Genomic DNA, 22,193 nt, shown 5'->3' with positions numbered 1-22,193 from the left:
ACAAAATGAGGCCTGCAAGCATGTAGGAGCTTCAAGAAAAAGATACTACCTAAATACGTTATTGCCATGTGTACTTTAATGTTACAGCTACATTATTCTATGACCAAATTTATATTAAGATGATTCTTCTTTCCTGTCAAATTCAATGGAATCATATTTATATGTTGGCATGGAGAAGCTGCTTCCTAAAATAATTGTCTTTGTAGATTAATACTTACAAACCTTAATGACCATAGTGCATATATATGCTGCCTTGCTACTGTGTTCTGGCAATTCAGCATATTTGACTTTTTCATTTTACTGGTAAGTTTTCATTATAAGTAGGAGATTTCATAGTCTTGGTCTTTAGAAAACTTTTAATTAGGAGCACAAATTATATAATTATCCTCAGAATTTAAAGTTAGAATTCTGAACTTACAGATTCAAAGTTTGAAAGCTTCATATGCTGAAGGCTATTGTCTCAGAATGTGAATTAAATACCCCTAATTCCTAAGAAGCACGTGAGAGTGGTGGGAGGGTACGGCTTTTAACTAAAATCGGTTTGACCTGATACTGATATTTTGGCATATTAGAAAGTAAAATGTTTATGGATGTATAATTAAATAAAGACAAAAATTGTAGCTCTGAATTCTAGCTTTTAAATATGAGTTTGCAATCAAAACAAAAAATTCTAAAATCTACCCCTGGAAATATATATATGTACTTTATGTTGTATAAACCTCATTCAAGTATATGAACTCATTCTAATAATGTTTGGACATATGTACTTTGATATTTTAAATTGTTAGTTTAATGCTGTTTGATTCTTTAAAAAGTGATCTTATAATCCAGTCACTTGCATGTTTACTACAGAATTCTGTTAGCTGGACAGAATTTCCAAACACCTATTCTTTGACATATCTGAGAAAAGGATGTCATTGTAGAGGCTGTATCAGAGGTATAAACACATACATATATTCTTATTTGACCATGTGAGAAATGCAGTCCTGTGAGTAACTTAAATACTTATAATTTTAAATCAGTTCTTCCCTGGTTTATTATTCTTTTGTTGCTTTTCAACCTATGGGATAGAGCTGCTCTTGAACTTGGTGGTTTTTTTTTTTTTTTTTTTTGATCATTCAAGTGCAACCATCAAGTTGTCTGTAATATTTAATAGCTAAGACTTCATGGTGTTATTTGTAAAATAACACCACATAAATATTTGAGCTTTGGTTTCTGTAAAATATTGTATTGGTTACTCTATGAATAAAAGCGTAATTTCAATTCAAGAAAAATTTGCCTGAAGGCCTTATACGACAGATGCATCTGATTAACTTTGGTGAAACTGGACTTGGCCCTTTATTGTAATGTAGATGTTTTCAGGGTTGGGAGGGCATTTTTAAAAGGCATGCAAAGAAGTCTTTTTTTTTTTTTTTTTTTTGAGAGACTCGGAGAACAGTTTTGCAATAGAAGCTGTACCTCAGACTGCTTCATTTTTGCACACTTTTATTTTCTAGTGGAACCTCTCCATTAGCCTGTCTGAATGCAATGCTTCACACTAACACTCGAATAGGGGATGGAACATTCTTCAAAATCCCTGGAAAGTCAGGCCTCTATGCTCTCAAAGTAAGTTGCATTGTTCTACATATTGTTATTACTATGTAGCATGCCTTTTTTCATACATGTGAAGGTAAGCAAAATTAGATTTGGATGAAGAGTAGAAGAATGACTTCTGTGACTTTTAAATGTTTACAGATGTCTTAAAAATGATTTCATATTAAGAATAAACAGTGACATTTTTCTTTAAGGAAAGCATATCTGTGGTTTTACTCCATAACATATGGTAATATAGAATAGTTGTGGTCTCCTTAAATTCTTGATTCTTTGAAATTTATGGGGAGGAATGTCATAGGTCATCAGCCAGTAGTTTAAGATACTCAGAGTTACCATGAACTCTTTAAAACTTAATGACCATCAGTTGATATACAGGCTTCACACCTGTATGCCTTTGTCTTTTATAAAAATAAATCATTATTCATTCTGCTTGAAAATCCTGAAGTAAATCTAGCATTTAATTTTATAAGAAATGGTGATGTCAAGAAAGTTTTACTAATAATGCACACTTGTATGAGAAGAAGAAATAAAAGCTCCGGATAACCAAGTCTTAATTATTTTAGTATAATTATTTTAAAGGCATTCCCATTTCCATCTAGGGGAAATGACATCTGAAATGCAAAATTCCGGAAGACAAAAGCTTATAATCTACAAATGGTTGCGTAACTTGGAATAAGTAAATTCATTGTGTTATTTCTTAGAAATTAGAAAGAAGTATCTAAGTGATAGATTATATTTAAAGTTAATTAGCTACTTATAAATTTGTGTTTTTTTAACATCAAAAGTTATACCTAGACAACAAAGCAGGAATTCTTTTTTAGCTACTAAGCATCAGGCTGTGGTCCACTGTGTGTGTTTCAGAAAATAAGGCAGGTTAATCAGAAAGACTTGTAGTTTTTCCATTGCTTTTTGTAGCAAGTTGGGTATTTAAGTAACTGATTAAAATTCTGAGTTGTTAAGCCATTTCTTTACATGAGGAAAAATGTAGAATTGAAAAAAAAAAATGGAAACAACATATGTCAAAAAGAAACTTCTTTTTTGGTATAGATTTTAAAAGTTTATCCAAAAAAAAAAAAAAAAATCAATGGTAGCAATGCGCTTTACCCAGTTGTTGCTGTTGTTGTTTTCTTAACCCAAGAATGATTTTTCATTAAAAAGTAAATCAGTGTTGAAATGTTAAGTCACAAATAAGTGATCATACTTTAGGTTTCTTCAAGTATTTTGAATGTTTTTAGTTGCTAATATATCTTCTCCATAAATCATCACTTTTCAAAATAATATAGAAAGAGGAGTCGTCATGCCCAGCAGATGGCACGTTGGATTTAGTCTGTGAATCTGAATTGGATGGTACAGATATGGCCGAGGCAAATGCCCATGGAGAAGAAAATGGAGGTAAGTGTGATGAATTCTAAAATATAATCCCTTGTTTTCTTAAAAGTTATATAGAATGCCAGTGATTCATTAACTGAATTGCCTACCATTACCAATACAATTTTCTTCTAACTTTTTAATCCTGAGATTTATCATCAAGGTGTTTTGATTCAAAAAGGATAGTATCTAAAAGAAGTATATAGTTCTTTGCTTTTTTTGTTCTTTAACAGTACATGTTTCCCTGAATAATTTTCTGAAATAATTCTTTAAGTATTAGTATATTTCACCTGCAAATTGAGAGGGTTACTGGGGGTACCTAGTGGTTTCATTCTTATGGGAGGATTGAGAATGCAAATGTTTTATTTCTGATGGTGCTGATTTTTCCTTTAATCACAAGTAGTTTTATAACAGCTTTGTTCCCTGGTATGTCTTTTGCAAATGAAGCTTGGTGTTTTCATTCCTCAGAATGAAAAGAGGGCTAAGTAAGATATTTCTTGTGAAATACTTTTGAGAAGCGAGTGACCCTTCTAGAATTTTAAGGGGGGCATTTTCCACCTCTGAATTTTATCCTCTGAATTTTATATATGAACTTATTTTTGTCTTCCTCAAGACAATTATATTGTGATTCTTTTCGGTGTACATAATTCTGCATTGCAATTTAGGCAAATCTTTGTCCCACAATAGCTGCACTGCTTTCTTCTACTCTGCCCACTGGTTCCACAAAGGGACCCAGATCATGATTTGAGAGAAAACTGTGTAATTAAAGTCACTGTCAGTAGACTCATAGGAATCAGTAAATTACCTTTAAACAAACAAACCTTAAAGGATTTTTTCAGAAATACTGTATTTTAGTAATAACCCAAAGCCATTCATTTTATTAATGGCCATGGAGTCCCTTTGTTTGTCCTGTGCATGCTCACTGAACACTCTTGCTTTTAAAACTTGTGCTTTCTGAAAGACTGGTACTACTTTAGTTCCTCTCTAATCTGTAGCAAAGGTTGTGAATTTAATAAAGGAAACACAGCTTCTTGTCTTAAGAAAATCACAAGAATGGCTGCAGACTGCTTTATGAACTGTTCTACTTTTCATCTGACCTGTGGTCCCTAATCCTATATTTTTGAGCATCTCCTAATTTTTGGGGTAATGGTGTGAACCCTGGCTGGTACTTGTGGTTAGAGAGAGGAAAACTCAGAGAATCACAGTAATTTCTGACTTTATAAAAGGGTAGGTGAATGGAGCACACTTTTCCCTTTCAAGAGGGTGAAGGAGAATCTTATTGCAGTCGCTGTCAATGTGGCACTCGTGCCTGGGTGAAGCTCTTTCAACATGTATATTGAGCTTCTTTCATGTGCCAAGACTATTCTTGACATTGCAGTTACAGCAGGGATAAACAAAAGCAAATCTCTCATGAAGCTTATGTTCTTTGAGAGACAGAAAATAAGCAAAATAAATACCTAAAATGTATAGCTTATTCAGTCATGAACAGTGATATGGGGCAAAATAAATTAGGAAGTAGGGGAGTGGGGTAGAGGGTTACATTCAGAAAAGACCTGAGGAGCATGAGTGAACAGGCATTCAGGGGAGAGAATTCCAGGTAGAGGTAGAGGGAACAGCAATTACAAAGCCATTGAGACAGGAGAGTGCCTGGAATATTCCGTAGACAGCAAGAGGCTAGTGTGGCTGTGAGGCCAAAGTGAACAAGGGAGAGTACAGTAACAAACAAAGCCAGGGAAGTTATTGGGGCCAGGTTATGTGGTACCTTGATGCTGGCTTTTGTTTTGAGTGAGATATTAAGCCATTGTAGAGTTTGAAACTAGAAAGGCAATGAGCACATTTGGGTTTTATTAGGATCGCTAAGTACAAAAAAAGATACGAGAACAAGGACAAAGGTAGGGAGACCCATTAGAAAGCTATTGTAGTCTAGAGGAGAGGTGCTGGTGATTTGAAAGAAAGTAGTAGCAGTGGCTGGGATGAAAGGTGATTGGATTCTGGTAGATCCAGCAGAGGCTGCTGACAGATAAATGTGGATGTGAGACAGAGAAAGGAGTTGGGGATGACTCCAGAGTTTGAGTATGTGAGCAAGTTGAACAATAGCATTGTCCTTAGTTTAGATGGAAGAATCTTCAAGGGAACCAGTTTAGGGGAGGGAGATTGTTGATTAGGAGCTTGCTTCTGGACGTGAGATTCTTTTTCAATATCTTGGTGAATGTATTAAGTAAATGATTTTATCTGTCTGAAATTTATGGGAAAAATCCTTGAAGATACTGATTTGGAAGTGGCCAGTTTATAGATGGTATTTAAAGACAGGAAACTGAATGAGATTACCAAGGAACTGAAGGTAAATAGAAAAGAAAAAAATCCCAAAGACTGAGCTAAGGGGCACTTGAATTTTAAGAGGTTGGACAGAGTGTAGAAAACAGTGAGACTGAAGGTTCATGGACATAATATTTTCTGTCCTGGAAACCAGATGAAGAAAGTATTTCTGAAGATGAAGTGACTTAAATGTGTCAGTGCTTTTGATAACACAATGTCATGATGAAGATTAGAAAATTACCACTGGATTCACCTTTGTGAGGGTATTGATGAACTTGTCAACTGTAATTTTTGTGGAGTGGTAAGACCATAGCCTGAATAAGGTGGGTTCAAGAGAATGAGAGGGGAGAAATTAGAGGTCACAAGTGTAGACAATTCTTTCATGGAATTTTGAGGTCTAGGGAAAGAATGGAATGAGAACATGACTGGAAAGGAAAGAATCAAGAGACAGTTTAAAAAAAAGGGAAACAAGTATTAGAAAATTGTTCACTAATGGAAACATTTCAGTTGAGGAAAATTGATAATGTGGGAGGGGTGTTCTGTTGCCATGCCATGAGGGAGAATGGGACATACTCAGCAAGTGGAGAGATTGGTCTTAACAAGAGATGTAGACAGGTGCTCTAAAGGAGGTAGTCGGAAAAGTCAGGGTGTTTCAGTAGAAGTGAAGGTAGGTGAGTACATGTGGAAGGGGCTAATAGAAGTTTGCTTCTGTGTATGTTCTTTTTCTCAGTGAAATAGAAAACAAGTCCATCAGCTAAGGGTGAGAATAGGGGAGGTAGTTTTATAGACTTAAGGAGAAGATACAAAATATTTGTCTGAGAGACTCTGACAACATTAAGGATTTCTTAAGGTTATTCATCCTGCATTTAATAGGAGACCAACCTACATGGTTGTCCATTTTTGCCCAGTTGTGTTCAGGAGCACTGTACTGTATAAGCTCAGAGAAGTTGTATAGCGATTGAAGCTGGGGGTTTGCCAGATGTCAATGATGAAGCAAGAGAGGAAAAAAAGGAGTTAAGAGCATATGAAGTGGAGTAATGAAGGCAAATTTCCATAGAACATATGCCCATGTGGAGGTGAGTGAAGACACAGTGTGTGAGAGATGGTGTGAAGAAGGAAGTCTCATTGGTGTGGAAAGGTTGTTTGATTTGGTGTTCTAAGGGAAATGAATTGAAAGTGTAAGTGAGGTGAGTGGAATGCATGGATTGAATTTAGGATACTATTATGGAATATTCCTTCTGAGATGATAAGAAAGAAGGGGTCTAGGTTTCAGGCTATCAAGAGTGTGCACTCAAGTGTTGCCTGGCTGAAGTGGCATCAGTGGCTGAAATTCAGCACCCCTCCATTTGCCCAGCCTAGTGCTGTGGGATGGAACTGGGTTCACCTGGAAAAGATGGCCTTTTCTTTTTTTGCACAAAGATGTTGTAAAGGCTGGTAGTGGCCCTTGCATAAGATATTAGAGAATCATCAGCATGGATATTGAAACAGACAATTATAGTAGAACTAACATTGACAAGATGTCATATTAGCGGCTAACATCAAAAAATGAAGGAGAGCAACCAGGAGTTGGCAGGTAAGTACAGCAGGTTGAGTAGTTAGTACTATAGTCTGATGACATGCGATACAATGCTGGAGACATCATAGGAGCCTCGGAGGGAGAATGGTCTGGAGGGAATGGTGAGGGGCATATAGGTCAATTATTCCATTTCCAGGCCCAGTGGTACAAGAGGTGTAGAAAATAAAAAGGTTACCACCTGAGAGCATTCCAGAAGAACCAGTGTCCTTGCTGGCGAGACAGCTAGATTTTGTGTATTAAGAAGTAAAGGAAGTTTTCAGAGAAAAGATAGAGGCTGCAGGGGATTTTGATAATGACTAATCCTAAATTCTAGAGGAAACCGTGGGAGTTTAGTAGTTGGGAAAGGGTAACAGACAGCATGAGAGCACTCAGCCAATAATGAAACCAAAGCAGGGATAAGCAAACTTCCCTAATTTAAACTGTGAATAGGCGCTTCACAAAATAACACATATCCAAACATATCCAGCTAATGTGACAAAAATTAGATTTCCTGGCCTCTCCTTTGAAGTTGCATTTGGGAAATTACTTTGGGGAATCATTGAAAGAATAGTAAATAGCTTATTTCCTTGAGTATTCCTTGACTTGCTCACTTTTGCATTTTACTGCAAACCACAGTTGCACCTCCATGTAAGTACCCTGTACCTCCATATATAAATAGCCGATTAATCTAGCTGCAGGACACATTTTCAAACATAGATATTGAAAATGTATTGAGTACTTTGTTATTTTATTTTATTTTAACCTGTGAGGGAACAACCTTAGGTTAAATGTCCCATCCAAATTGCAAACCCAGGTGTGACGCCAAAGGCCAGTCTCTCTTCACTCTGATACCTTGCCTGGAATCACAGGGAACACTTCTTATTAGCCAGTCATTGTTGGTACAGTTTGCCTTTCTAACGTTGGTTCACATCCATTATGATCCTAAATTTAAGACTTTGACAAAGAGGAACCCCTGGCTTATTCTAATAAAGTAGTGGGATACCACATGATTTCTTAGAATTCAATAATAAATTTCAGGAAACTGAACTGCTTTAGGTGATTTCCTTGCTTACTTTGTTTTTAATATATATTTGAACCAAAAGTTAGAATGGATATGCTTTCCACACTTCCTACAGCTGTACAAATATACTTTGAAAATGTGATCAGAGAGAGAAGGTGGGGTATATGTGTGGATGTGTGTGAGGGAGCAAGAGAGGGGGTGTGGGAGAGAAAAGTAGGGAAGGAGGGAGAGAGGGAGTGGTGGAGGAGTATACCATCTGTTTTGCTATTTTATTCATCTTTCCTTCTTATATTTCTCCTTTGGGATGAAAGAGTGGGAAGTATTGAGAAGAATAACCATCAATTCATAACATACCCTTGACGCATTGAAAGAATAAGCGTCTGTTACCAGTGTTATATCAAATTGACAGCTATTAGTTGGCATTTGCTGTACCATTTAGGGGATAAGCAGAGAATATTTGAGAAGAAAGTAATTTTGTAAAACTGATAAGAAATTTTAGCAGTTCGATGCCAGTCATTAAAACTTGAGTCCTTAGGCAGAGTTCGGATAATGATTGTAATACTTTAGTCCTCTTCTTGGAATCAACTGGGCAGGGAAACATTCTTTTAAGATTGGACATGTGTTGCCAGCGTACTTTGTTTTAAAGTTTTGTTGACAATTTTTACAGTGTAGGAGAAGTGGTGTATTATTGATTGTAGAATTTATGAGACACAGAACTATGGTTATGTGTTTCTTTGATTTCTGAAGAGTTTCTCAAGTTAATAAGAATTAGACTTGAGAAGGTAAACTCTTCACATTTTACAAGCTGAGCCTTAGAGATCAAAGAGTGATTTAGGTGAATCACTTGATATATCTGTGTTGACAACCCATGACCATTTATGCCTGTATAAGTATAAATCTGTGTCACCCAAGTAAAATATTATAAATGTTATGGTCTATTTTAGTCAGAGATTTATGGGAATGTTTGTGTCTGATTTGTTTTCTGAGCATAATACATTGGTATATCATGAGTTTCCTAACACATATTAAGGTGACTTACAATGTGTTGTTGCTGTGCAGAACTCATACATATTTTATATGAAATGATACCATCAGTAGACAGTTTTTGCCCTCTTCATCTTCTATCTATAAATTGTTATTAACAAGAAAAATTAGGTTTCTCTTTTTGTGGCCCTAATATAGCTCATGCTTAAAATCAACAGCAACCATCCTATGTTTTTCTTTTTAAATGAGGCAACTAGAAATTATACACATTTCATCCACAGAGATCAAAAAAGGTTCTGCTTGCTATTAACCCTAATGGCTTTCAGGGAGGAAGTAGCACTCTAGCAAGGGAATTAGTATTTTAAAAGTCTCTGTTGAGGAAAAAAAAATAGAACATGTATCTTATGTTTTAGACCTTAGATCCCAGGGCAAATAATGATTCCAACATTTGAAAATTTTTATGGAGTCGTTTTTCATTATTCTTTATGGCCAGTTTTATAAGTGGGTTTCTGATTGTGTGATTCTTGGCAGAGTTGTGTTAACTTAATGAAACGTTACTCAGCTCACTCTTTGTTTTCATTGGCTCAGAGGCTACAGTTTGAGGGGTCTTTTATCAAAAGTGAAAAGTGCGTTAAGGAGGCCTGAAGTGTGCGAATATAATCTCAATTCAGACATCAGTTACATGCAGATGAGAAGCTGCATGGAGAAATTGGGACATATATTAAAAAGGTCCGGACACCCTGGGGAGTAGTCACACTGACAGTTCATGAGGCAATCTTATACAAAGGTACAAGAAAGGAAAATGAGGGTGACTGTGGCCTGCTGAAGGGAGTGTTTTGAGTAACTTTTGCAGATGTTGCCCACCTACCCGGTGTCTCTTGGTATTCCTAGTGTTGTTTTGCTGGAGGTTTTACAGTAACTTGTCTGTGAATGCTCCAGTGTAGTTTTACACTGGATGATGTGTGTCTGCATCTTTATGTTCAGAAGGGTAGGGGTTGGAGGGTGTCTATAGGCTTCTGCATGATTGTGGAAACAGATAACACAGCATGATCAATTATCCGGCAGCCATTCTTGAGATTCTTGCAGGTGACAGAAAGGATATTCCTTTTATTCCTGAACTAGGTCCCCTAATTTTAGGAGGTTAAGCTAATTTGTCTTTCATCCAGCAGCTCTGCATTTTAGGCAACAGCTTTGTTAGCTCATGGAGACACCTGCTCTACATTGGTGGCCTAGAGAAACTTAAGTATGTGAAAATTCTGTTGTTTTAGTACACATGGAAGAGAACACAGAGGAAAGCGAATACTCTTCACAGTCAGAAATGACCATTGGCAGGATGTAAAACTTCCTCTTCCCACTCTTTCTTCTTCTCCTTTTTTTTATTCCAGCCCCCAGATCATGCAGTTCACAAGAAGCATGAGGAACTTCAAAAGATCTTGCAGTCCTGGATACCCTCTCTTGGCAGTATTTTGCTTAAAGCAGTCAGTTGAAGTAGACAATATTCTAATAGTATATGATCAGAGGGATAGAAATCGCACAGTCTCCCCTGTACTTCTCCCTGTGTTCTTGATAAATTTTCTGGGGAAGACTTTTTTCTTTATGGTGAAGTCTTTTGTGCCTTTAATTAAACTAATTTCCTCCTTTTTATTCCATGCTCTGATGACAAGCAACAGATGTTTACCCCTTCATCTTAATTTCTCCAAACGACTTATCCCAACTCTTTCAAACATTACTTACAGATACTTTTCATTCCTTTTATCCATTACAGACCTCTTTTTCTTACGTATTTCCTCTTGAACTGTGAACTTCATTCTTGCCTAAATGGATTTCAGTCAGTTTTAACAGTCCAGAGTCATGTGGGAAAAAGTTTTCTTTTTAAGTGTGATAAAGTGACCCATTTAAGCATACTTTCACCTCTCTTCTTGAATTGTGAGATAAATATTTCATAATATAAAGATTGAGAACAGAATATGATCTCATAATAAAACAACAAAATCCCTCTGAAAAACAAAATTAAAGGTATTCCCTCAATTACACATCTTAACTAGCCAATTGTCTGTTTGATTTATATAATCTGTGACTGTATGTATGAACAAAGCACTCATGTTCTTTAGAAAAAGTACTTTTTCTTCAATGCCGGATAATTTGTTCTCACTTTTCTTTACAGTTATATTGTATAACCATTTCTCAGAGTGCCATCTGGAATGCTAACCTGATTCCCCTTTATCATACCCTGTAGTTGATAGTTTATATGGTAAAGTATGAAGTAATTAGTAGTGATGCCCATTACACTTGCCAACCTTTTGCTGATCTCCTTCCTGTCTACTTTTTTCTGTTTCTGATTTTCTAGGCTGATTGCTTTATTTCTATGCAGATGTTTCAGAAACCTGACGTAGTATGGAAGATCACAGGACTTATGCTAGTATAAAATAAATAGCCTTTAATGTCATTTTTCCCACACAATCAGCATATAGTGTTACTACTCTCCGTTACTCTGTGAGCAAAAGCCTTGTTGGTTCTATGACAGAAGAGGTTAGGTGGTTAAAGGCTGGTAACTGCAAGATATGCTTTCCTACTAAATATATTTATTTTTGGTTTGATTTTTCTCTCTTTTGTGTTTAAGGAGATATTTTTATGAATATCCAGAGATATTAGTGTAACTAAATTGGCCTGGCTGGTAAATTGAGTACGTATGGGAGAGATTCTTATAGTTATGTCTTTAGTGTATACAGTGGTCTTCCTAGTTATCTTTGGAGCTTCCATATTCTAACCAAAGTGTTTGTGAACCATTTGTAGACATTGTAATGAGGCAGTGGCATATCCATTTCTGTGGCAGGTGAACAGCATTTGCACCATATGGTAGCAGCCACCCAAATCATTAAGGTCTCAGGCATGTTGATATTTTTAGCAGCATGTTCTCACTGGTATGTTGTTGGTATGATTATCTGATTCACCATTCTTCTTGGTTTGTTTTGCTCTTTTTTTTTTTTTTTTAACCTGAACACCTCTTCTGAATAAGAAGAGGCTTCACTGGATAATGAAGCAGGTTGTAAAGTATAGTAATCATTTCATTTATATTATGTATTTTTAATTATAGAAGATATTGTACTAAATATTACCAAGAGCATCAGTGCTTATAAGAGACTCTTTGTCCTCTGAAAGTATCTTAGGAAAAAATTTCTGGTCCCATTATTTTATTGCTAGTATTACTACCAATTTATTACTCTATTTAATTGCTTACTTTTCTTGGCAACTCATATCCTTCAGATTTTCTGTCAATGCAACAAGGAAATTTGCTTAAACCGAAATACCTATACCTAGCTTGAAACAAATGTTTTTAGAAAAGGCAGTTCTGCTTAGGCTGAATCCAAAAAGGATTTAAAAAAGTGAAGTTCAGGAATGATTTAATTGGGGTCAGATGGTTTTCCCTATTCTTCAAGTTTTTTTTTTTTTTTTTTTTTTTTTTTAACAATTTGTAGCATGTATTTTCTGGCTGTATATAGCCAAAATATCTGATATGTACAATTTGAAATGTAAATACTGCACATAAAACAAATTACAACCCAAACACAAGCCTTTGTGAGTATTTGCCATTTGGGGATACTTCTGAATTATCTGCTTTTTGATCTTTCAAAACAAATTTATTATTGTTGAAGTTTTCATGGATAGTTTTCATCAGGTAGAATTAATGGTATATATCTAGACCATCGTTCTTTGAAAACATTTTAAAAAATCATTATGGCCCTCAACTCAGGTATTAGATCTTGTTCACTGCTTTTTCTCCAGCATCTCATACAGTGATTGGCATGAAGGAACATATTCAATAAAAGTTGTGTAACTAAATGAATAAACTTCCTCTAAGACCCAGCCCTCTGTTCAGAGTTTATTGAATTCTAACCATGTGCCACAGTGTTATTCCTAATATACTGTGTATTCTTTGAGTTAATTTTTTTATTCATATAACTATTTTTTAAGCCTGTACTGTATGTGGAGATCATTCACACAGAAAACTGTTGTGATTTGAGAACATCTAGTCTGATTATTCAGAAGACTGAAAGAGGGAGTATTTGGAAAGAGAACTTATAGAAATGAAATTGGTAAAAGGCTGCTCCCCTCCTTGTCTTTATTACAGCTTTGAGCACCAGTTAACTCAGATAGCTTGTTACGTATTGGGTAGCTCAGTGGGACAGAAAGCAATTAATAGTACACAATATCTATGTTGCAGTGACTATATAATGTACAGATCCTGGCCTGTGTTGTGGTTCTGCACCCACACAGCTTCTGCCATTTTATGTAAGCATTGTGATTTCTAATTTTGACTTTAAAATTTTATTTTTATTTCCCCATGCAAAAGCACAAAACTGTGACTTTACTCGTTAAATAAGGCAATGAGTAAAGATGGCAAGGAGAAATCTATAAATAGTGGCAGGTCGTGCAACTTCCTACTGTCTTGCATAGGAAATTCTATCATTTGGCTTTCATATTATCCCTAATTGACTTTAGAAGAATTTGGAAAAATAATTTAACAAGGTTTCTATTTTCAAGTTTATAACAATTCATTTTACACATATTTTTTCATAAAAAATAGCTTTGCTAACCTCCACTTTCATGAATTCTTACTAAAAATTATAGTTGAAAGTTAACTTCAAAAATACTTTAAACAAAATTTTTAATTTGATTTTTAAAGTTTTGATTTTTAAAAAGTTCAGTGACCATTAATAGATCGACTGCTCTGTTCCCATCTTTGCATATAAGGAAGTCCCTGAGTTTCTGAGCCTGTGGCTGCTGAGGCAGATGAAAGCACGAGAATTGCAGGGACTGTCATGAATTCGTACACCAAATTCCAAGAAAGCATGGCTAGGGGAGGAGCAAGTCTACCTCAGAAGCTGGGATAGTCAGAGAAGCTTTGGGGGAAGCTGTTAAGAATTTGGACTGCCAAGATGAGTTTGCCAGGCAGAGTGTTGGGTAAGGATATTTGGAGGAGGGACAGTCAGAGCAAGTACAACAAACACAGCAAGTAGATGTGTTCAGAAGATATTGAATAGTCTCCAGATTGGCTGGATTATGGAGGATGAGAATTGGGAGACAGGCAGAATGTGAGACAAGAGAGACGGATCAAGTTTGCCTTCTGATTGCTTCTTTCTTTATATCCTGGGTTGTGGGTCACAGTTACAATTGTGTGTGTCCTCTAGTACACCTGTCAGTGGATTAGTAATTAGATTAGGAGGGAATGCCAACCATATCCCCTCCCTAGCATACAGCTTTTTAAATAAGAGCTCTAATCTACATTTTCCAGTTCAATAGTATTTTCAAGTTGAATGGTAAATAGAAAGGAGAGAGAGACAGCTTGGAGACACTGAAGCCCACACTTTTGCTGGAACAGTCACCAGTTCTCCAGCCTTCACGGGTGTCTCATGGTTACCTATAATCTCCCACCTCCCTTTGCTCCCAGATTTTCTGAATAGAGTATTTTGAGGGAGGGTTTGGGGAGTGAGAATAGAGGTATTGAGAGGCACATTTAAAATCAGCAGATTAGCTTTTAACTATGCTTTTGGCTTGCCTATTTTTGGCAGGCAAGCAAAATGTAGACAGAAATAGTATTTTTATACCTTTTAAAAACTGTGGAATGATAAAAATTCTAGGGAGAACTAGTCTCATTTTTGTTTCCTCATCTTCAGTTTGAAAAGGACAGGCTATATTGTGGGATTTCAAGGTATAAGGTCCTGGCATTAGTTTTGTGATCATACCAGTACACAGTTAGAAAAAACAGCTCCCGTTCTGTTCTGAATGCCAAGAAGATATCACTTTCTAAGCTGCATGTCAGTGTTTGATATTTATTGGATAAAACATCTGTCCTAATTCTTCAGTTTCCTGGCTCCTGTTGTAATTTTACATGCAAGGGATTTTCCCTGATCCTTTCTTTAACATTAATTTTCCTTTGGCTTGTATTTCAGAGGCCAAACTCAGTCTCTTTAGATAAATATTCAGGCAACTGTTTAAAATGAGCCCTTCATTATTTATTTATCACATCTATTATTAAGAAAGCTGCAGGAATAAGTAAAAGTGAAAACCTTGCATTTTGTCAGAATGTGAATCTGCATGAACCTGCACAAGCCAACTATTCTCAGTGAATTAGTGTTTTTTAGATTCAGCTATTCTCAAGTCATATACATGGAAAAAGAATGAATAAAACAACTCAAATGCCCATGAAAAAGGTCCATATTTGCTAGTACTTTAAAAATGTGTATATGAGCACACTGCTTAAAGCCTATGGGTGAATTACAGATGTGTCCTACCCATTTTTTCTTACCTGATTTTTTTCCTTCAAAATCAGTTATTTAACCCAAAGGAACAATCACACATTTTTTTCTGTTATATTTTGTTTTTCTTTAAGAATCTGTAGTTATTGTATCAGAAGTAAATAAATAGGGAAATATAGTTTGATCCGAAGAAATAAACGTCAGGAACAACTTCCAGAAAGAAGGATTGAGGAGAAAAGTTACCACCTCGGACCGGTGTTCTGGATGCTTTACATGGGTCTAGAATGGAGCGTAAGATAAAGCAAATAAAGTTGGGTAAAGGAAAATGAGTCATTTTTGGAACAAACTTCATGGTATCCCTTAGTGCAGTTTCAGTTTTGCTGTCCTGCCCTCCCTCTGAAGATCTGGACTCTAAATTGAACAGAATCTTTCTTTTGGATACAACATATGTAAGTAGATGTCAATCGTTATCAACATAGTGCCATACTAAAGTTAACCCAAAGTATGCAGTGTATATGCTGATACTGAAATAGGTATCCCAATGTCTGATGGTTTCTTAGGTCAGAAATAGAGTAAATGGTGAGCTATTTAACAGTTACCCTCAGGAAGGACAGATGATTACATACTGCTGTTTTCTCATTCAGAAAATAAGAGGGATGAAGGGCCTTAATTACATGTACACTGGGTCAGAATAGTCCTGCTGAAGTGAAGTTTACCTTTGAAAGACGTATGAATAATAGCATTTTCTAAACAAATTGGTATTACATTTAGATGCCCAGTATGTAAACGCACTGTCATATTTTTCCTGAGTTCCTTAGTATCTGTAGACTGCATTTAGTTCTCCTTTAAATGAACTAACCTGTAAGTTTCCCATTTTCTAGGTGTAAATGCCATTGTAAGAATGTGAAAGTAATACAACATATTCGCTAATGGACACTTGACTTTTGGCTGGGCATACATAAGATCTGTTCATTTGGGATCATACATTCTATCTGCCATCTCTCCATCACCTGCTTAGTTGGTCACATTTCATAGAGACTTCAAAATATTGAAAAGGCTATCTATATTATCAGTAAATAGCATATATTTATGTTGACTATAAACTGGTGATTATTGTTAGTATTTCTTGCTAAATATGCTTTGATAAAATGTTACAAATTATTCTAGTGATTATTTAAAGGAGAGAAGCCTAGGAACCATAATTTATGTGATCAATATAATAAAATGTTTCTTAACTAGAACATTTAGACTGTCTTAAGGAAAAAATTCATATTGTATTAAGTAAAAAAAGACACCTGATCTTTAATTCAATGACTTTTCTCAGTTCATCTGCAAATCTTTTTGCTACTTCAACCATAGTATTTCCTGGGCCCATCACTTACAATTCTCAATTTTTCCTTGTCAGGTGCTGAGTGACTTGTTTGAGCCTATATTTGATAACATCTGGTTTCCATACCTCCAGTACCATGCAACTAAATTATACTTCTTTAGATATGATATTTTCTGTATCACATGTTGACCTTTGAAACCAAATATTATAAGTAGAAATATCATGGCTTCTGGAGCTAGACTGGGCTGGCCTTGAATCCCATCTCTGCGGTTTCATTGGCTTTATGATCACGGGCAAGTTATTTTACCTTTCTGAGCTCTAGTTTTCTCCTTCCAATATAGAAATATATACCTTATTGTGTTACAAGAGAGCTGCAAGGATTAAATCAAATCACATGTGGGAAGTGCCTGGCATTAATAAATAATAATGATTTAATTTTCCTAAACTTGTTCATTTGGCTTTCTGATTACTTTATTAACAAAAAGTTTGATGATTTTTTTTTTTTTCCCAGAATGCTCTCATGAGCCCCTTGAGTATTTCTAGGCAAGGTGTGTTTGAGTCTATCAGAAGCAAGTTAAGTCTTCTCGGTGTGGTGCATATACCTGTGCTTTCATTTTTTACTACAATAATTTTTTACTTTCTCACTTTATTTTTTCAAACTCAGGTCAGAACCCTTTCAAGTTACCATCGCTTGGAAAGTTTTCTTGAACTAGCACTAACCCTAGTGCCCTTAAAAAGTCATGTTTTGAGCTTTGTTACAATATGTTCTCAAGTTATTTTCTCCTAACTTCCTCTTGCCTCCTGCCTTTGACATATGCCTCCATTCTGCCGCTAATCATAGTACTTCCTCATTTTGATTTTCCAAATTCCTTCTCCCCCAGTGTATACAGAAAAGGGCCTGCATCTGTGCTCCTACTCAAACCATTTCAGTGTTAAAGTCTCTCAGTTTGAGGAGGAGTCAAATGAGGACTCAGAAGTCTCTCATTTTGAGGAGAACTAAAGGGAGAGTTCTGGCTCAAACATGGGCTTCAGGGAGCAGACACCGCCTGTGGGCTCTACTTGGTCACCCAAGTCAGTGAGACATCGATTCTCCTAAAAAGCAGTCTTTTGATGTCTTCTGTAGAATAGGCAACATGGAAGCCCGACTCTGATAAAAGTGGGCAGTTATGTTGTAATCTGTGAGAGCACCATTTTCCTCAAAATAATTATCTTGAATTAGCAACAAGCATCTCAGATTTCTTCTTTCCTTATCCATGCTTTATGACTCAGCCCACAGGAGAAAGTAAACATGTCCCATAGGTCACGGATTCTGTAGTAGTAAGGCTAAATAGAAGAATCATAATACCTGTGAGGCTGGGTAGATTTAAAACAATTGCATTAATTTAGATGTTTCTTCAGAATACTATGCATTTCCCAGTCTTCCTATTCAAACTAGGATAGTACCTACTGACTCCCAACTCCTGAGGCAGACATTGTGCTATTTTTTTTTATGTCCGTACAATAGCTCAGTGACACAGAAATTATTATCAATTTGTGGGTAAGGACAGGAAGGTTTAAAAAGGTTAAATGGAACTGCAGCCACACAGTTATTAAATGATTCCTTTTCTTCAAATCTAGATACTTTTCTTTTTACTGTGCTATTTTGCTTTATTTTAGGTATCCATTTTCAATTGGAGAAAAGCTCCAAGTGTGTAATTACAGTGGATATAAAAAAAGGAATTCAAATTAGTAATATCATTATCTCTCTCTGTTTCTAGTTTGTTCGAAGCAGGTAACTGATGAAGCATCTTCTACTCGAGATTCAAGCCTTACTAACACAGCAGTGCAAAGCAAGTTAGTGTCTTCCTTCCAGCAACACACCAAAAAGGCTCTTAAACAGGTAAGATAGCTACCGTTTATTCTTTGTCCTTCAGTTCTGTGTACTTAAGGTAATGTGTGTTTTGCTGATCAAGTAAATAATAACCTTGCAGTCAGAAAGCAGTAGAATTTTCCCGAATTCAACCCCATCCACTGATATTCAGTACAATAATTTTAATCTATGATAAAAAACCAGGAGAGGCTTGACTGAAAACTTTGATGTAAAATAGAAGACTATGCACTCACTGAAAATATATAAAAATTTGTATTAAGATTTTGTGTGTCTATGATCGATAGCAGTAAATTAGTTGGATTCATAAATAAATTGCATGTTTTAAAGATAATATCTCTATGTTTTTTGTGTTTATCTGATAGTATAAATTTCTTGTTACTGAGATGCATTAAGTTACAAATAAGAAAAATAGTGAATGTTGCTTACTTATATCTAGAATATTCATTTATGAATGTTGTTTGGTACTGAATGTAAGTTAAAGTTGCAGTATTACTCTGCTGTCACAGAGGCAGTACACATACCTGTATGGCCTTGCACTGAGATGATGCTGTGAGGGGATGATTATAAGGTTGAACTCTGGGCACTGACATGCCCTGGTTGAATTCTTGCTACTAGTTTGCTGTCTCTAGGCAAGCCACTTCCACTCTCTGAATCTTAAATTTCTTATCTGGCAAATGTGGGAAATAATAGTATCTCGCTCCTGGGATTGATCTGAGAATTAACTGAGTTAATAGGATGAAAGCACATGGTAGAGTGAGTGGCTCAGAGAAATAATAGTGACTTCTGTCATACTGGCAAAGGCTAAACTGTGCAGAGAAGAAAAGGAAGAGATGTTATGGTTAGATGGAGCCATCACATGATGATAACACAAAAAGTTTCAGTAAATGGAAGGTTCACATATTTAACCCTGAATTCATAGTTTCTCCTTGTTTAAGTGCTTTCCTCTTGTACATTCCATTTTAATCCTTCTGTAACAACTCCCGTCAGCCACCCATTGATGACCTTTACCAGGTACAGGAATAGAAGCATCAGTCTAGTGATATATTTATCACAAGGAAAAGAAAAATTATGTTTTCTAAAATAGTTTTTTTAAAGTTCCACCAACCACTAAAGCTTCTTAATACTCACATCCAAACATCTGTATTTAGAACATCTTTACCTACCTTATCCTGTACCTCAGACAAGAAAACATAGGAAAGAAACCTAACGTGTTTATGCTGAATTATATTACGTTCCTATTTCATATTATTGACACAGCAGCATTGACATTTATTGGTTATTGTATTGAAGTTAGTAACAGTATTTCACCCTGCATAGGTCTTTGGAGAGCTTGCCACTTACTGCTTTTGAAATGTTTTAGATGCCAGAGAAAAAACTGAAATCGGTGTTGAGATCCCTTTTTAATTGATGAAATAAAAAATGGTTGTAGATAGCAAAGCCTGGGTGACTCATTTAGGCAGCAAATAAGATGCAGGTAGTAAAATACTAACCAGGATAGAACAAAAGATACAAAAATGGACACTTGTGGCTGTGGCATTTAAGAAACATAAATGGGATCATAAATGAAACTCATACTTCTGAGGTTCAGTGACTTGGAAAATGTGTACACCCTGAAATCTTCCTGTATATGAATGGAAACATAAAGGTACAAGTCTCTGTATTTTTCTATATCGTTAATTTGTACTTTCTTCATTTTGGTTTTGTATTATTTCAACATTCTTTACAATTACTAAAACATGCCATTTTAAGTGATTTTTGTTTGTTTGTTTATTTTGTGGAGCATGTATTCGTGGGAACTGCCACTGCTTGCTTAAAGTCTAAGCTTTGTTTAAGAATCCTGTCCTGAAAGCTTCTTAATGTCCTGAAAGAGTTATTAATTCATTTCTTAAAACTTCTATTTTATAACCTAGTAGCAAATTAGTAACCAGGAGAATATGGCTCAATATGTTGCAGATATGCTAATATTTGATTAATAATCAAATTCATATTGGAAATATATTTAGAAGAAAAGCTGTTCTTGCAGAATTTTGCCCAGATCCCATGTAATTGCTGAATTTCTTAAGACAGCATTGCAAAAATTGACTGAACATGCAGCATTTTAAACTGTAGCAACCTCAGCAAATCTACAGCTTTCTTTTCTTTTGGATAGCTGAATGGCTATGACCATGTAGAATTCTTCGTGTTTTATATACATATATATATATATATATTTTTCCATATACATGTGTTCTGTGTTTGTGAATATATGTTTTACGTGTATGTATACATGTACAAATCATAATCATATAAACCTAGGGCCAGCAGAATGATCTTAAAATAATTACATTAGCTGATAATTAATGATGATGGATTCTGGACACCATACTCTCCATTTTACATGGAATATATGATTTAATTCTCATGCAAGTGCTTTGAAGTATGTACGCATATCTCCATTTTTCAAAGGAAGAAACTAAGACCCAAGTTAGGTAATTTGCCCAAGATCACCCAGCAAGTAAATCTTAGAGATGGCGTTTGAATCCAGAATCATAGCTTTAGATTCTGCCCTCTTCACAAATACTGCCTTTCAGCATATGCTATGTAATAGTTTAGATGAATTTTTGATACTATCCAAGAAAATCTACATACTTGAGTTGTTATGTAGCATATGGAAAGCAATACAGCATAGTTATTAAAAATAGCATTTCTGAACACAAGCTGCTTATGTTCAGTACCAGCCCATATTGGTAACACATATTCAAATATATGTCATTATTATTTTATTATAAATATGTTGTGATTCTGTGGGACTTTAGTAGTCTGTATATTAGCCAGTGTAGATTCTTAAAAGAAGTAGATTTTTCAAAATTCCTAAAACCAAATAGCCTTATGATCATAAGTGAAGTAAAAACATAAAATTTCAAACAAACTGTCTTACAAAATATGCCAGGCATAATTTCTCAAGTCTGAAGGACCCCATTTTACTCCTGCCTAAAGCATGTTGCTACAGAGTGGGCTCTTTGATGTCATAGCACTGTTGATTGCAGTGTAATTGTAAACTGGACAATCTGGAAGCTATCATGTCCCTTGACTCTTGGCATAGAATATTTTTATTGCTCCCAAATATTTGAGTCCCTTTTACTTTCTAATCCTTAAAATGTTAGTTAACATCATATGTTGGGCTTAATTGCATGAATAATATATTGTTATTTCAGTAGTTGTCTTCTTTTTCTGCATAAGCATATTCAGAAGCCTCTGGAGAGCAGCAGATTGCTGATTATTACCTTGTTCCCTGTCTTCTTTCTGCCTGGGTATTTTAGTTATCATGATTCTAAAAAGTGTGAAAAGATTAGATTTTGAATTTAAAAATATAATTCAGAAAGATTAAATTTTGAAAATTTTAAACAGGCACAAGATAATGAAAGGTTAAAGAAGGATGAGTTCTTTTATGGCAAGAGACAAGGTGGTGAACATAACCTTTCTATGTTGTTTGTGTTGGTTTATTTGACTTTCTTCATTATTTATTTAGTGTGGTTTATTTGTAAAGTTGCAGATGCTTTTTCTTTTTCATACTGCAAAGCAGATCTATTCTTGGTATTTTGCTTTAGCTTTATATGTTTGACCAATACTGTAAAATTCCAAAGGTTATATAGCATGATAGCAGTTTCTGAACATGGGCATTGACATTTCTCACACTAGCAGCAATGCAAGTTGTTGGTGCCTGACACAGCCCACTGTTTTCTATGTGTATTTCTAATCATTTAACTTTTAGCATTCACAGCATGTGACACTTTCAGATTTTCAGTGAAGAGTTACTGCATTCAATGCATTCTGAAGTTACATTGCTGGTGTTTTTTTTCATTATTAAAATAAAGCAGGCATTACTTGCTTAAAATTCCCAGTTAACACAAAAGCCTCTG

General features: G+C 35.4%; 1 protein-coding gene across 2 annotated transcripts in view; it reads left to right on the top strand.

The window, feature by feature from the left end:
• ASXL3 (ASXL transcriptional regulator 3) overlaps positions 1-22,193 on the top strand; it is a 174,001-nt gene that overhangs the window by 68,516 nt on the left and 83,292 nt on the right. For both annotated transcript variants that reach the window (XM_039463882.2, XM_074383633.1), the window contains 3 exons: positions 1,497-1,605; positions 2,877-2,985; positions 18,182-18,303. In XM_039463882.2, the coding sequence (XP_039319816.1) occupies positions 1,497-1,605; positions 2,877-2,985; positions 18,182-18,303 (340 nt within the window). The remainder of the gene's footprint in view (positions 1-1,496; positions 1,606-2,876; positions 2,986-18,181; positions 18,304-22,193) is intronic.

Source organism: Saimiri boliviensis, chromosome 13 (genome assembly GCF_048565385.1).
Source record: "Saimiri boliviensis isolate mSaiBol1 chromosome 13, mSaiBol1.pri, whole genome shotgun sequence".
Classification (NCBI taxonomy): domain Eukaryota; kingdom Metazoa; phylum Chordata; class Mammalia; order Primates; family Cebidae; genus Saimiri; species Saimiri boliviensis.
This window is presented reverse-complemented; position numbering and strand designations above follow the sequence as displayed.